Raw genomic sequence first — 15,276 nt, 5'->3', positions numbered from 1 at the left:
GGCAATTAATGATGTCTGTAAAGATTTATGTTTCATTAAGAACTTTTTATTTGAAATTTTGAATAGAAACTTAGACATAAAAGTATACAACGATAATCAGAGTGCACACAAGTTGCTACAGGCTAAAGAGTACAGTCATAGACGTACTAAGCACATAGATGTAAGGTATCATTATATTAAGGACTTAGTACAGAATAATGTAATCACAGTTAAATACTTACCAACTGAGCATATGATTGCAGATGTACTCACCAAACCGTTAGGCTCTAGCAAGCATTCATTGTTTATCCATAGTATGAATCTAGCATAGGTGATGGATATGTTATGTACCAAATAGAGTTGAGTCTCTACGTTGAAGCTCTCTGATGTAATTGATGCTATATTAGGGAACTTCCTGTGTTGTAGAGTTTCCTCTAAAGAATGTAATACCCAATGTTATGTTGGCTTGTTAGGTATAAGAATTTTATGTAGTCTCTATCTTTGACACATGGCCTTATAAGCGTGAGGGGAAGTGTTGGAAATTGACCGTGTATTGACCGTGTATGCATCACCCTTATAAGACCATAGATTAATAACATTACTTTTTATGTAGACATATTGTCTTTGCTCTCAACTGTCATTCCTTCTTCTTTGTTCAATGTCCGTACCAACTAGTCGACTCTTACGCCTATTTTATTTACGTAATTATATCGTGATATATCGTACAAGCAATATTGTAATCTCAAGTGCCAAAAACGTTTATTATACGCAGATCAGCTTCATCAGCATATTTGTGTTTTTATTTCATCAAACCAATCGCCGGTCCACGATTTACCTCGCCACATAAGGTCAAGGTTCATTTACAAGAAATAACCAAATATTTCGTTTGGCATCACGCCAACACGTTCGATTTGGGCATAGAGCCAGGTAATGGAAGGTACATTTTCTCGTCAGCATTTGTTTTTAGGTATTATAAGGCACCTAATATGTAGCATTGAATTTTACTTAGGACTTTCATTTTAAAGCTTATAATATAAGGAATCTAAAGGGGTTTTACCCTTGCTGGTTGGTTGTTATTTTATTTATATTTATTTTCGAATGTGTGGGTGGGGTTTCCCTTTTGTACAGATTTGATAAAGGTGTTTCGGAGAAAACTGAGTGGAAAGTCAAAATTTTTTAATAAAAGCTTTAAACATTAATCTGTGTATTCTCGTAGTCATTTTATAGTTTATTAGTTTCTAAAAAATATAGTACAATGTAATCTTTTCGTTATATAAAAAAAAAAAACGTTTCATTGCATCATTCTAGAGTCACTAATAGTAGTTTATAAATTAAATATAAACTGCATGCAATGTTCGTTCGATCCTCAAGTATTATATTTTTCACTATCTGTATCATTTTGCATAATATGAAGAGAATGGAGATATTTTTTTCACAAAATATTTAAATATAGCTATAAAAATATTTTGTGCTGCACGGTCCCGGTCTCATATGCAGTGGCGACCGGAACAGAATGGCGGGCCACTTGAGAATCTGTACTGCTTTACTCTGCTATATTTAAACAGAATTTTTCTGCGATCTTTTCAAAAAGAAAATACTACTTAAGAGTTTTTTGGTTAAAACTGTTTATTTAGAAGATGGATAGAAAATTTATAAATTGTTTTGGATTTCAAAATAGGTACAATACTAAAATTTTAAAACTATAATAATTTGGCCGTCATCAATAAGATTATATCATCCCACTGCTGGGTAAAAGTGTCCTCCATTTTTCAACCATTCATTTCGGTCCTGCGCTAACCTTAGTCACTAGCAAGACTTTCTAATCTTCAGTTAACTTTATTTGCATTTTGCTTTTTACTTATAATTAAAAAATAAGAAATGTGGTCTACGATCTAGTTGTGAAAAACGAACAAAATACCTGCACATTAACACAGATGCATCGAAAATTCCAGATCAGCGATTCGGAGTTTTACGTGCCCACTAGGATATATCCGCCATATGAAATCTTCAAAGGGGAAACTCCACGACTGTGAAATTCAATTAGATTAGGTACCTACCTAGACTCCACGGTATGCACCGGACGTTTCTTTAGTACTAGTCTACTAAACCCGGTGCATAGCGCTACCTTTCCTTTTATCTCGAATGAAAAACACAATTCATTTTTGATGGAAGGAAGATCCTCGAGAACGGATATTTTTTCCTTTACAATATAAATTATTTGTCTGTTCACTATAAATTACTTTGAAAAAACTCCACTTCACTAGGTATAATTTTTCTTATTGTACAACAAAACAAGTTATCTTCAGTAATTGTGCATCGCTAACTATTTCTTGTCTTACGAATACGATGATGGTTACTTTTACAATACAACAATTCAATACAAAAACGCGTTATTGCGCATATAAACACAACACTAAAAACAACTGCTACTTATGTAATACTTACTTTTAATAGAAATATAATTATAATTATGTTATTATAATAAATTTAAATACTCAATAGTCCATTTATATCTTTAATAGCTTTGAGTTAAATAGGATCATAAACAGATGCAACCTCATCATAATTACACAAATCTGAATCACAAAAAGTCATATAGTAGTTGTACAAAGGATTGTTGACACAGCCTCGCCACACATAACCTTGGGCTTTGATCGCTCTGACTGCACAAACTTCATTATCAGCGCAAATCTGAGTTGGTATATTGGCGCTGGAAAAACACAAAGGAAAAATTATCTTCTGATATTAATATAGAGATATAACTATCTAAGTCTTTAATACAATACGTCAAAATGTCTTTACATTTGTATTGTGTAGACTAGTGAAGACTAACCGAAAACTTATTGATAATATAAGGTACCAACGGTGAATTGAATACTAGTATACTTATTATTAAATACATTATAATATATTACATACATGCGGCCTTCCAAGCAATTAGAATTATCAATCGGATCCCCTCCAGCTGTGCTATTAGTTTCACATTTCAAACAAGTCATGCCTTTGAATACGGACTTCTTCAATCGTCTTGAGTATGTGAGATCGAATACATTTTCTATCCAATCACGTTTATTGGAAAATATAATGGGCATATCAGTAATGGATTCATAGTTACAAAGGTTACAGGCACAAACGTATGTGGTCATGTTATGTTGCATGCTGAAGCATCCACGGTCTACTATACCAAAAGGCGTGTGCAAGGAGTAACAAAGAGAATCGTCATATTCACATACCATTGAGGGAATCCTAAAAAAATACATAAAAACGTGAGAATTGAACTCTTCTAATGAAGGAATTTTGGATATACGCTAACATGCTTACAATGAATTTTTGGGACTGCTGCATCCATCTATAGCTACATTATCGCACATAATACACGAGCGCTTCAAATCTTTCAAGTCAGCCCCGAATTCAGTAGTAAACATTACATTTTCAGAAATGTTATAATTTCTGACCTGATCTAATGTTTCTTCCTTGGTATCTAGTGTGGCCAAAAGCAACAAATGCAATGATGTACGCATTGGAGGAAGGTATGTTGTTGTTGTTTCATTACCAATTTCACTAACTTGTTCTTCAACTTCGGTTTTCTTTGTTTTATAAGACTTTCTACTCAATAAATAAGATACTGGTTTGAGAGTTACATTTGCTGTCTTCGCAACATCAATTGGCTCCATAAACACATCAGTTGTTACACCAATAGTGGTGTTTATTAAAATCGGTGGAATGGTTACTAAGATATTAGAAGCATTTATAATAGAAATTATTTCGTCTATATCTGTTATTGTTGACGTTATAGTTACATTAGATGAAACTCCGGTTTGTTGTTCAGGCCTAAAACTGAAGCTAACAGTGGGACGAAATAATAAAGTTGACGTGTGCAAATCAGTATCCTCTTCTGAGCTTAGACTATTTTCTTGGACTGTATTATCGATATCTAGAACGGGTTCATCATAATTATCTTTAAAAATCTTTTTAACGTTTTTTATTAGAAAAGATACAAGATGAGAATCCATACGCGGGTCATCCAGGCGATTTGGTGGCGATGTATCATCAAATACTTCCTCAACTCGTCTTCTAAAATAAGGCAGAGGTTGTTTGCTATACCCTGACAAATCAAAGTCTTCATGGCATTTTATATATTCAAAAATAAAAATATAGAAAATCAAAAAATACACAAATTGCATCGTAATATTTAAAAATAGCTACTTTAAAAATATCAACATAAAAGATCACAATGTCAAAGATTCAAATGAAAATTACATTTGATATATAAACATGTCATTATCAAAAAGTTTTGTGCTATGAGTACTCAAATCAACTTATTTTATAAAAAAAACCGCAGCTCAAACTGGTGTGAATAAAATGTTAACATGAGTGATATAGTTACAATTCGATAGATTTTGCAGTTTATCCAATTGCTCAAATTATTAGCAATCACAAATTTCGTCCCGATCAAATTTAACTTTTTCATTGAAGGTTTCATTTTGCTTGTTAAGAAGCGTTCTATGATTGATTGTCCATAACGTCTCCGTACCTTCGGAGTTTCATATGTTTCTGTGTTACATATTGAACTGTTGCAAAAAAAGAAAATTGAATTATACACTGGAACATGTATGCATCCTCTGGAGACGTAGTGAGCTTCGTCATTTATATTTGTATAACAAAACTGGCCGCGAGCACACACTGCATATTCCACTCTGAAAATATTACAATATCCTAAAACAAATGGTATAAAAATAATAGACAATTTTGGAAGTGTGGAAATTAATAATACACGATTTAATAAGTTAAATCCTAGGCATTGTTTGGACAAGCTTTGAGAATAAAGTCAGTAAATATGGAAGTTTATAAGCAGATTAAATTAACTAGACAAATAAAAGTAGACCTTCATGTGGATAACAAAACAATATTACGAAAAATATCTTACTCTGACCCCATTCTACACAGGTGGTCAATCGTCAAATTACGTCCTCTTGTTTCACAAACTCTGCATAAGAGATCCACGTGGACAAGAGGCTGTTCTAATCGATAATTATCAAATTCCCATTCTCTCAGGTCTTTATAGCTGTAGTACGTATAGTCATTAGCCGGCTTATCGTTGCATAAAGGACACTTGCAAACAAATGTTCGATTTACTCGGTCAGGTAGTATGCAACCTCTCTTAATGTACAGAGGATGTAATTCCGTGTAACACTGCGCAGCATCGGAGCATTTATGAACTTTTCTTCTGTAAGCAACAAAAGAGTACAACCTTAAACCAAAAATATTAGTCCAACCACCTATATCATCATCATTTTGATACTGAACACTTTTAAATCAATAAAAGTATAATAACTATCCGAGTTTTTAATTTTTAGCTACTAGGCATCGCACACATAAACGACTTTCAGTTAGACTGAAATTACAAAAATCCTTTAATAAGTATAATTACTAAAATTCAGGAGAAATAACGAGAAATCTAAAAGTCCTTACGATGTTCCAGCATAACATCTTTCTTCCTCGGGTTCAGTTCTAGATCCGTAACACGACACACATTCCAGGTAATTCTTTGGCACAGCATACGTTTCATTCAGGTCTCTTGTTTTTCTTATGTGAGGCACATTTCCTTTCTGAGGCTTGATCAGTCTGCGACGCTTGCTGATCTTTGTCTTTTTATTTCTCGCAGTGGTAAACTTTTCGTAATACTTAAAATTTCTCACAAAAAGTTTTTTGAGTTCATTATCATCAAATTTTTCATCATCCACGGTAAATGCCGTTGTAATTACGGTCTCACCCAGAATTTCACCGAAATTGTTTTTTGGCTGAGGCTCTGTTGCAATTTCCTTTTGTTCTATTACACTGTTTTTAGCCCTGATCCCTTGAAATAATGAAACTAATATAAAATAATATAAAAGATTTTGTTTATTTACATTCCACATTTTTTAGGTTACTTCTGAGACGACATTGACGTTTTTATTTCTTCCATTACCATTATGCCTTAGATTTAAGATCTTTTTGGTCATTTAAGAAAATTTTGGTTCAGTCAGTAGTGTATTTATACATAGTGTATTTTTTTGTAGTAGTCATTTTTCTTTATAATAGAGGATAAAAAACTCATCCTTGTAACTCATCCTTCAGACAAGATACACTCCACGTTGCTTCACATTTTATAGCAAATTATCATAAATTTTAGCTAGACAGTATGGAGAACTGTCAAAATTTAGGAACACTCAACAGTAGCGAGACCAGATGGGAGAAATAGGTAGTTTTTATTCTCATTAAGTAACGTTAATAATGTAGTGAGCAGTATTCCATATTTATAAATTCGAGAGAAAATTTTCATTTTCAATATTTGTATTTGACTAGGTTGCAAATAGCCTAACCAGGAAATTGACTTTATTCGGCGTAATCTTTTCAAATCGCGGCATTATTATGAATTAGTATTTTTTTATTTATTAGAAGGTAAATGATAAATTAAAAGATATACGTGCATAATTATATTATTTTACACAAATGATGGCCGATTTAAGGTTTTGGTAGGCGGATATTCGCAAAATTATTCAGATGTACAAATTTATTCAGAAATAAGCGCTGCTAATATATTTAAAGAAAGCAATAAAATTGTTGAACATGGAAACGCTTTTTAAAAAATGAAGTATTCCGAAATTGCAGAGAGAAAATTACATGTTGTAAGTTCGAACGCATAAAACAATAAACAAGCACAATGGACTATTAAGTAAATTACCAAAAATTTCACCTACCTACAGCGTGGGGCTTCAATTTCAACACTTTTTCCGTTAAATAACTAAAAAAATATTACAAGTAATTGAAACTTGATACGCTGAAATAAATAGCAACAGGCAAAAGCGCGTTAAAGGTTACGTGTATTAAGAGGAACATTACCTTACGTAGAGATGCAGTGGCTATGCTGTTACAGCTAAATATGGTTAGCATTATATTTATACATGCAGATACAATTTAGAGACAACTAGCTTACTCAAAACATAAGTTACTAAACGCCCACAATCTAACCGCGCAATCTTTTGGTTAGATAACATAGGTACTCTGTAAATCATTTCTAATCGCCACGTGCAACTAGAATTCAAGCTCTAGATGTCATAACTCTCTAAAATAAGGTCCCACTCCCATTATAACAAATACTAATTACCAAAGCAAATTGCACCTTAGTATATGACTGGTACAAAATAAATTAGTTATAACGTTGACAGCTAAAACTGACTGTGTCTAAGTATAAAATGTAAACGTGGACGATGTATGAGCGAGCTTCGAAGGCGTTCGACCAGAGCTAAAGGAGACTTGATAACACCTCTATACGTCATTGACGCGTCTGAGACACACCCGATAAGTAAAAATGGAGGTGGCTTTTGCGTCGTGCCTTTTTTGCGGGATAGGGTACGATAGAAGTAATCGACAATGGCATGACCTGTATTACATTATTATCTTGGTACTTACTAAGGATAAAAATAGCAGCAAAATAGGCTTAATAGCACGGAAAATGCTGCACCGACAAGAGCGTAGCTCTTAAATTGATGATGATGACTTACTAAGGATATAAAATGATGTAAGTAATACTATTTATTAATAGTGTTTACTGATACGTAGGTGTAACACGCGGTTCTTAAATAATAAGTTTTATTAAAATCTGAAAATATATTTCCATATTGTACGGCAGCAACAGTTCTTCATTAAGTTAAGTAACAGAAGTAATACAAAATTTGCCGCACTCTTCTTTAATCTACGTAATTCATTCTTATTTAAAGTAGGTATTGCTAAAATATTATATGTACTCACTTGTTAAAAAGCAATACTGGCAACATTATGCAAAAGCCTAGTTAAAGTGCTAACCAAATTAGGTGTAATTATTCTCAACTGATAGTGATCATCACGTGATATCACTATCATCATGCAAATAGTGGACATCGCCTAGAGCGGGCTATTTACCATTTAAGTAATAATAGGTCCTCCATAAAGATCTTCTGACGTTCAAGTACTGGCCAGCCTTTGAACACGACGCCCCGGTACTATAATTCTACCCAATAATGATTCATATAAATTTGCAAAACGAGTGAGAGGTGCAAACTATAAGAGTGAGCGATGCGGTGTATAATTTGTGTGAAGACGTCCGCGGGCGGGTGGTTAGTGATGTGAGGGTGATTACAATGTTGCGCCTGGTATACTGTCGATAAAATTCTTGCATCTTGAGTAGGTAGACTGAGTGTAAGCTGGGTTCATTCATAAGTCTTAGAACTAAATGTAAGTGCAGTTAACAGCTGTTCATGAATGTTCTTGCAACAGCTCTACAAAATTTCACAGATGTTATATATAACATAACTATACTCTCATGTTCGTGATCTTTATTCGTTAGGGCAGATTTACAGGCCCTTAAAAATAAGTTAGGTAGGTCCCTTTAAAATTCAGTATGATTTTGAGTTTGGTAAGTGGATTATACTAAAGATATTATAAATATAATTTCACATTTGATTTATATTTTTTCAAATTCAGGAAACAACAATTCGACTCAAATCAGTGTTGCTCAGCAATTTCAAACAAATCGTAAAGCGTTTGATTTTCACACATCGTTACCAATGCAATCGTTGTTTCCCATTACATGTTCTGAGATTTCAAAACAGGAAACTTTATCGATAAACTTTATAGCCCTTTGTCCACATCACTAGTAAAGCGTGTCATTCAGTTTTTATCGACATGATTAAGTTTCGCTCATTGAAGCATCACCTTGCGCGAGGTAATTGCGGGTGGTTAGGCTTAAAAAGGAAAAAACTACTGAAAGATATCGACAGGTTCTCATTGCATTTACCATCAATATCGTTACGAAGACTGGCTGGAAGGAATGCATAACATTAACCGTGGAGAGAGCATGGAACTTATGGCGCAATTCGTCTGGGATCAGTCGGCATACTTTCTGCTTATAGTGGAATATTATGTTATTTCTGTTAATGGAAGCTAAGTGTAAATGTGACACTACGAAAGTAATAAGTATAACATTTTCGGAATTCAAATTGGACGCATTCAAGGCGTCTACAGCAGACCTAAATGTCTACTTATCTAGATTGAAAAAAATACTGTACTGTATCTTGGAGCCATTAGTAATATTTATATTTTATTCCTCGTTTACTCCTAAACCAATTTAAAGACATTGAACTACTTAACACTTCCAAGTTCGCCTGTACGGAGTATTACTTCGAAGGGCATAACAAGGTGTCGGACTGGGCTATTATATTATGATAGCGGAGTTCCAGTTAGGCCTTCGGGTGTCTTTGAAACTTTGACAAATAATCCTTCACCAGTAGCGGAATAGTGTTAAAGACATAAAGTAGCTACTTTGGCGTTGTTAAGGAAATGAAATACGCCTACTTTACCACTTACTGATAAATGATGCGACAGCCTACTATAGACTTAGTTTTTAGCCGACTACAGCAAAGCAAAAAAGAGGGTTGTGGTGGTTTTTTTTAATAGCAGTCGCAAAGAAGAAGACCGGATTAATTCAGGATAAACTTTCAAGCAGACAACTAGGTCAAAGATAAATTGTAAAATGCTAATCTGGAATTAGAATCCAATCTAAGAGGATTAAAAATAAAAAAAAAATCATTCTTCTTTTGACAGATTTATGAATTTTAACTATGTATTACTAGGTACGACATTAATTTGACCCCGTTTATTGATGACGCCATACGTGTATTACTATATAAATTCCATAGACATTAATGGTTTTGACGTTTTACGTAAAGTGTCATTTGACTAGACTGTCCTTTTGCCTTTTTTCAGCAAAGGGTATAACTAATTTTGGTATTGGACTCCAACAGCCTAAGGTCCCACTGCTGAGTGCAGACCATCCCTCTATCTACCGGATACGGTACGGAACATACCTACTCCACCACGCTGCTCCAGTACGGGTAGTGTACTAATAAAAGAAGTACACCTTTGATAAAATGAATATTCTGTACTAGGCATAGCCTTAACTTACCTACTATTAGAAGTGGCGCAAGAAACTTCTGTAAATATTTTGTGAGTCGGCAAGTACGTGCACAAAGAATACAAATCCTTTGCCTACTACATAAATTGTTCCACATACTTACCCCATCACGCCTTCGGAGTTCGGACACAGGTAAAGGCTTTGCATAAATCTTCATCCGCAATTTAATGTCGCATAAAATCACTGAACGGCCCAGGCAAGCGTGCATCCCTCACAAGGCACTCAATGTGCACTTTTTTGCCACCCATTGTACTGGTTTTATTACCTGTAATTTAATATACTTACTGAATCACCGTGGACAATGCTGCCCAGGTTATGGTTTCATTTTTATAAAAAACCTAACGCACACTGTTTTGCATTTAGACGGGCGCGTGAAATAAATTTCCGTTGTGATGTGGTTTGAGATTATTTTCTTTTGCAGGAATAGTGGAGTCAATGAAGGGTTTCACTTCTTACTTGCCTGGGACAGGGAATTCGATTCAGTTTTGTTATATTTCTACTTATTTGTGATAACAAAAAATCAGATGAAATGTTTTACCAGAAATATAAGTAACTAAAATATTCAGTTGTACTAGCTCACTGCATATTCCTACAAACATAAAACTCCAGCTTGCATAATCCGGTGAAATGTAAGTCATTTTGTCAAACCACCAACATTTACTCGTCCGAATTCGTATCTACTTTGTCATCTCTATAACAGAGGATCTTTTTAAATTCATGTCTCTTTAGACGGACCCCTAATTTCTCGTAGGTTAAAAATGTAAATCCTCTTTCACGCTCGAGGTTTTGAAATTAAGCCTTTTGTAATGAAGTATTTACTCGTGTTTTGTTTTATAACTGGACGCTTGGTTAGAGGCAACAGTTCTCGTAATAAGCGCGGCAAATGACATCATAAAATGAAGGCACATTTTCTATATATTTTTTTGGCTGACGGGAAAAGGAGGGTCTCCTTAACAAGAGAAGTAAATTGTCCCTTAGGAATAAGGTGAAAATCTACACGACTTGCATCCGTCCGATCATGACCTATGCAGGGGTAGTTTTCGCTCATGCGAGTCCCTCTCAAATCCACCGTCTACAGGTAATACAAAATCGTTTCATGCGGAAAGCCACGGGAGCTCCGTGGTTCCTTCGCAATGAAAATCTGCACATTGACCTAGGTCTGCCAACCATTGCCCAATGGCTCAAATTAGCTTCCAAACGTTTTTTCGATTCTGCTCCGCACCACCCGAATCCCCTGGTAGTTGCGGCTTCCGATTACATCCCGCTTAGGGACGGTACTGAAAAGTATCGGCGTCCGAAGGACGTAATATACGATCCCGACGACCCGATTACTCTAGCCATAGAGGCAGCCAATCAGCTCGCGACACCAAACACTTCAGGACCCCGATACCGACCCCGCCGGCGTGGTCGACGATTTCCCTCATTCAGCGCTTATCGCTATCGACCCACTAGGGTCGATTAATTCTTTCAAATATTTTTCCTCTCAGACGACGCCCTGAGCCGAGGTTCGCGCCCAACTGGGCACCCTCAGGCCTGTTATCTTAAACGTTGTACTGGGTGAGAGCCTTTAGCGCTCCCCATTTGTCCGGCCAAGTAGTTAATGCCATCTGCGGCAAATCTACAATAAGTCACGTCAAAATAAAAAAATAAAAAAAGGGAAAAGGAGGGAATGTCTTAATGACTTCTGTGGTTTAATGAATTGACAACTTGGCTGACCAACAAACTAGAGGTTTGATTCTTTGTCGAGTCAGGAAACGAATGCTTAAAAATAGGTAAGTAAACGTTATACAGCTATTGATCGAAGCCCTCGATATAGATACTTAATTTGCTCAAGCAGCGTGGGTCGCGGATCCCGTGCCGCGGGTACAGCCCATCACTAACTTGAGTAGTCGAGACATGTGATGAGGGTGATGCCTAAGAGGACGCATTCAATGTATTTTCTTTACTCACAGGACATAAACTTACGCCCGAAATCCCTAATAGAGTGGGCAGAGCCACAAGTAATCAAAGACAACTTGAAATCTCTGTTGATACTAAGTATGATATACTGGATGTTAGTGACATCGTACCGAATACTGAGGGATATGATTCTGAGTTGATATCAAGTGGAGTCTCCGATCGGAAAATTTATGAATAGTTGAGTGTTTTTTTTTATTATTATTTTCATTTCCATACTTTTGCGACGGAATATTCCACTTGATATTCCAGAAACACGGTCTGAATCAAAATTTTCGTTACGATATCACTAACATTCTGTATGTACGTTAAACCTTATGGTGACGGGATCAGCCTATCACCTGTAACAATTGCATAAGTCTAGCAGAGAAATTACTATAATCTTATTCAATACCACCATCACCAGCTCATTCACGTCCCCACTGCTGGGGCAGAGGCCTTCCCTATGGATGGATAGGGAGATCGGGCCTTAAAACACCACGCGGACTCAGTGCGGATTGGTGGTTATTAATGACTGCTGATGTAGCCGGGACCAACGGCTTAACGTGCCTTCCGAAGCACGGAGGAACTCGAGATGAAAACTTTTCTTTTTTGTGATCACCCATCCTATGACCGGCCTTTGCGAAAGTTGCTTAACTTCAACAATCGCAGACCGAGCGCGTTTACCGCTGCGCCACCTAGCTCCTCAATTCAATACACTTCATTATATTCGTGTAGGTAAGTACCTACTTACTTCCTAATTATCTTGCCCATGACATGTTATTCTGTGATCTGTGGAACATAAAGCACTACATAACTGTAAAGGCAATCAGTTCTATAAGCTATTAATTATACTAAGAAGTAATTAGAAACCACGTGTTATCTAGTGGGTACCTAGTAGATGTTCGGAATACCATCTATTATATAGCTAGTAGGTACCTATATTATCAATCGCTACTGTCTTGCCTTTGATACAGCGAGTAATATGCGGAATACCAATATTATCCATTAGTCTATTAATTATAGTGTCTCGAACGCTTGACAAACGTTACTTCCACGAAGGCATACAATTATTGTTATGTATTAATATTCAGACATACAACAAAGGTTGCCTGGAAGAGATTGCTACTTTGCAATAAGGTCGCATGTTGTGTTATTTCAATTTCTCCGTTGTTTTGTATTTCTTGTGTGTACAATAAAGGCTTTGACATTTTATGTTAATATACGTTTATAAATTTACGCCCGTAATCTCTACATATTGTTAGGCAGAGCTGCAAGAATTCAGATGATAACTTGCAGCTACTTTTACAACTTCTCTTGCGTAGGTTACTATGGACCCGCACAATCGGGCGATTAGCCTGCAATGTCCTAACCAAACTAGTGAACACAAAGAGATTTTTGTGATATGTTCCAACCGGGATTCGAACCCGGGACCTCCGGGTTGCACCATTGGACTACAAAGAAAGTCATAAGATACGAGAATTGTAATGAACCGTAAGGCGACGAGTGATCAGGGGGGGTTAAAAAGCAATTCACCTAAGAAAGCAATATTGCAATTTGACATTTACGCGTATAAATGTATAAGTGCGCAATGCAAACAAATGTCGTAAATAGCTTTGATATGGCCTTTTTAACCCCGCAGATCAGCATCGTCTAATTCCATTAATTCTTCTAAACACATATCACATCCGTATCGTATTTCCATTTAATTTGGTGCAATAAAGTATATTTGTGTCAGACAGAAAATACATAACACAAGAGAATAATGTACCCACTTTAGGACTCTGTCGCACTAACATATTTGACATTTAGTGAGACTTACAGTTCAATTTGTCAAAAAAGTTAATGTGACATGGTACCAAAGTGTATACATATTAATGCTCGTGACCGTACAAAAGGGTGCTAGATAGCAATCTCTTGTTGGCAGCTTTTAGGTAGTGTTAGAAGAACAGTGTTTGATGAGAGTGGAAGAAGCGAAGGTGGAGTGTCAGGATCGTAGTAAGAGTAATACTGTGGTCTCTTCCTACCCCAACGGGATCTTATGTATGTACTAGCTTTTGCCCGCGACTTCGTCCGCGTGGCGTGTTATAAAAGAGAGATCTTTGTGTGTGTGGGAAAGCATATCAAATTTCAAGCATCTAACTTATGCAGTTTAGATTTTTTCATACATTTTTTTCCCCTAACGCCCATTTTTCAAAATACAGCCATAACTAAACTTTATATTTACTAAGTTATGCATGCATGCTAGATTGAAAACTCGTATCTTACGCGGTTTCGATTTTTTCATACAAATATTTTTTCCCGCTAACTCCCGTTCCCGAGGGAATTTTGCAATATCCTGTTGCAACTGAGCATTAAGTTAACTAAGGTAAGTTTGCATGGCAAATTTCAAGCATCTATCTTAAGTGGTTTAGATTTTTCATACAAAAGGATTTTCCCGCTAATACCCGTTCCCGTAGGAATTCCGGGAATTCCTTTCTTAGTGCACCTCTACGGTACCTTAGCTACGTCCCTTCCAAATTTCAAGTGCCTACGTTTAGCCGTTTAGGCTGTGCGTTGATATGTCAGTCAGTCAGTTTCTCCTTTTATATATTTAAAGATAATAATTAATAACCCCCGTGCCGCCAAGTAATTTACGGCTGATTTCTGGTAGTTGACTGTAAGAAACTGCTTCAGAGCAATAAGGCTGCTCATTTGTAGTGTCGCTAAATGTTTCTATGTTTTGTTTGGATGGATGAGGATCCAATGCTTCACATTAAGGCGAGGTACCCAACAAACTAACAGCAATACCTCTCTGAATTGCCAATCTCATTTCATTGCATAACATAAGCTCACGTCAGAGGTACATCCATCTAAAGATGAATTAAGTTATCTGCTATACTTTCTGTTAGACCAACGTGATAGGTGGTGAGCCGTATCGCTGTTTATAATGGTCGAGCCAACCGTGTTAATGAATCCATTTCAAGTAGGATGGTGACAATAAAGTTTTTTTTAATGCGACCATGTGTTCGTATTGTGATAGTTTGATATTTATACTTGCTTACAAGTTTATTACAAATGAAAAAGAAAGTTTTTAAAAAAATACATCAAATTTCGAAATCCTCTGATCAGCAGCATTCCTGTGTGCTTTAATTATTAATTAAATCAGTGTCAAAGTTACACACATTAACAAAGATGGAGCTATTAGCTCATCATTCAATTATGTATAATAATACGGCGATACGCGAGTAGGCAATTAATTTAATTGTGCTCGGTACATTATCACATAAAGCGCTATCTCGGTAGCATATATTATATAGGTACATGGCGAAATAATATTTGCTTGTGATGCTTATAATGTACACGGGAGACTAATGAGGTTTTCATGCAGC

The 15,276-nt window shown here is 35.9% G+C and overlaps 1 protein-coding gene across 1 annotated transcript; it reads right to left on the bottom strand.

Moving 5' to 3' along the window:
- Positions 1 to 2,508: 2,508 nt before the first annotated feature.
- LOC126371624 (uncharacterized) lies at positions 2,509 to 4,917 on the bottom strand. Its single transcript, XM_050016940.1, has 4 exons — positions 4,907 to 4,917; positions 3,301 to 4,053; positions 2,899 to 3,225; positions 2,509 to 2,689 (listed from the first exon to the last, which is right to left on the bottom strand). Exons 1-4 carry the CDS (start codon positions 4,915 to 4,917, stop codon positions 2,509 to 2,511), a joined length of 1,272 nt encoding a protein of 423 aa, XP_049872897.1.
- Positions 4,918 to 15,276: the final 10,359 nt, after the last annotated feature.

Source organism: Pectinophora gossypiella, chromosome 12 (assembly GCF_024362695.1).
Source record: "Pectinophora gossypiella chromosome 12, ilPecGoss1.1, whole genome shotgun sequence".
NCBI lineage: Eukaryota > Metazoa > Arthropoda > Insecta > Lepidoptera > Gelechiidae > Pectinophora > Pectinophora gossypiella.
This window is presented reverse-complemented; position numbering and strand designations above follow the sequence as displayed.

Excerpts from the sequence above, each read along its gene's own strand:
- LOC126371624 (XM_050016940.1), bottom strand. Across the intron at positions 3,226-3,300 it reads AGCAGTCCCAAAAATTCATT|GATTCCCTCAATGGTATGTG; the intron begins GTAAGCATGTTA and ends GTATTTTTTTAG. Across the intron at positions 2,690-2,898 it reads AATTGCTTGGAAGGCCGCAT|CGCCAATATACCAACTCAGA; the intron begins GTATGTAATATA and ends GTGTTTTTCCAG.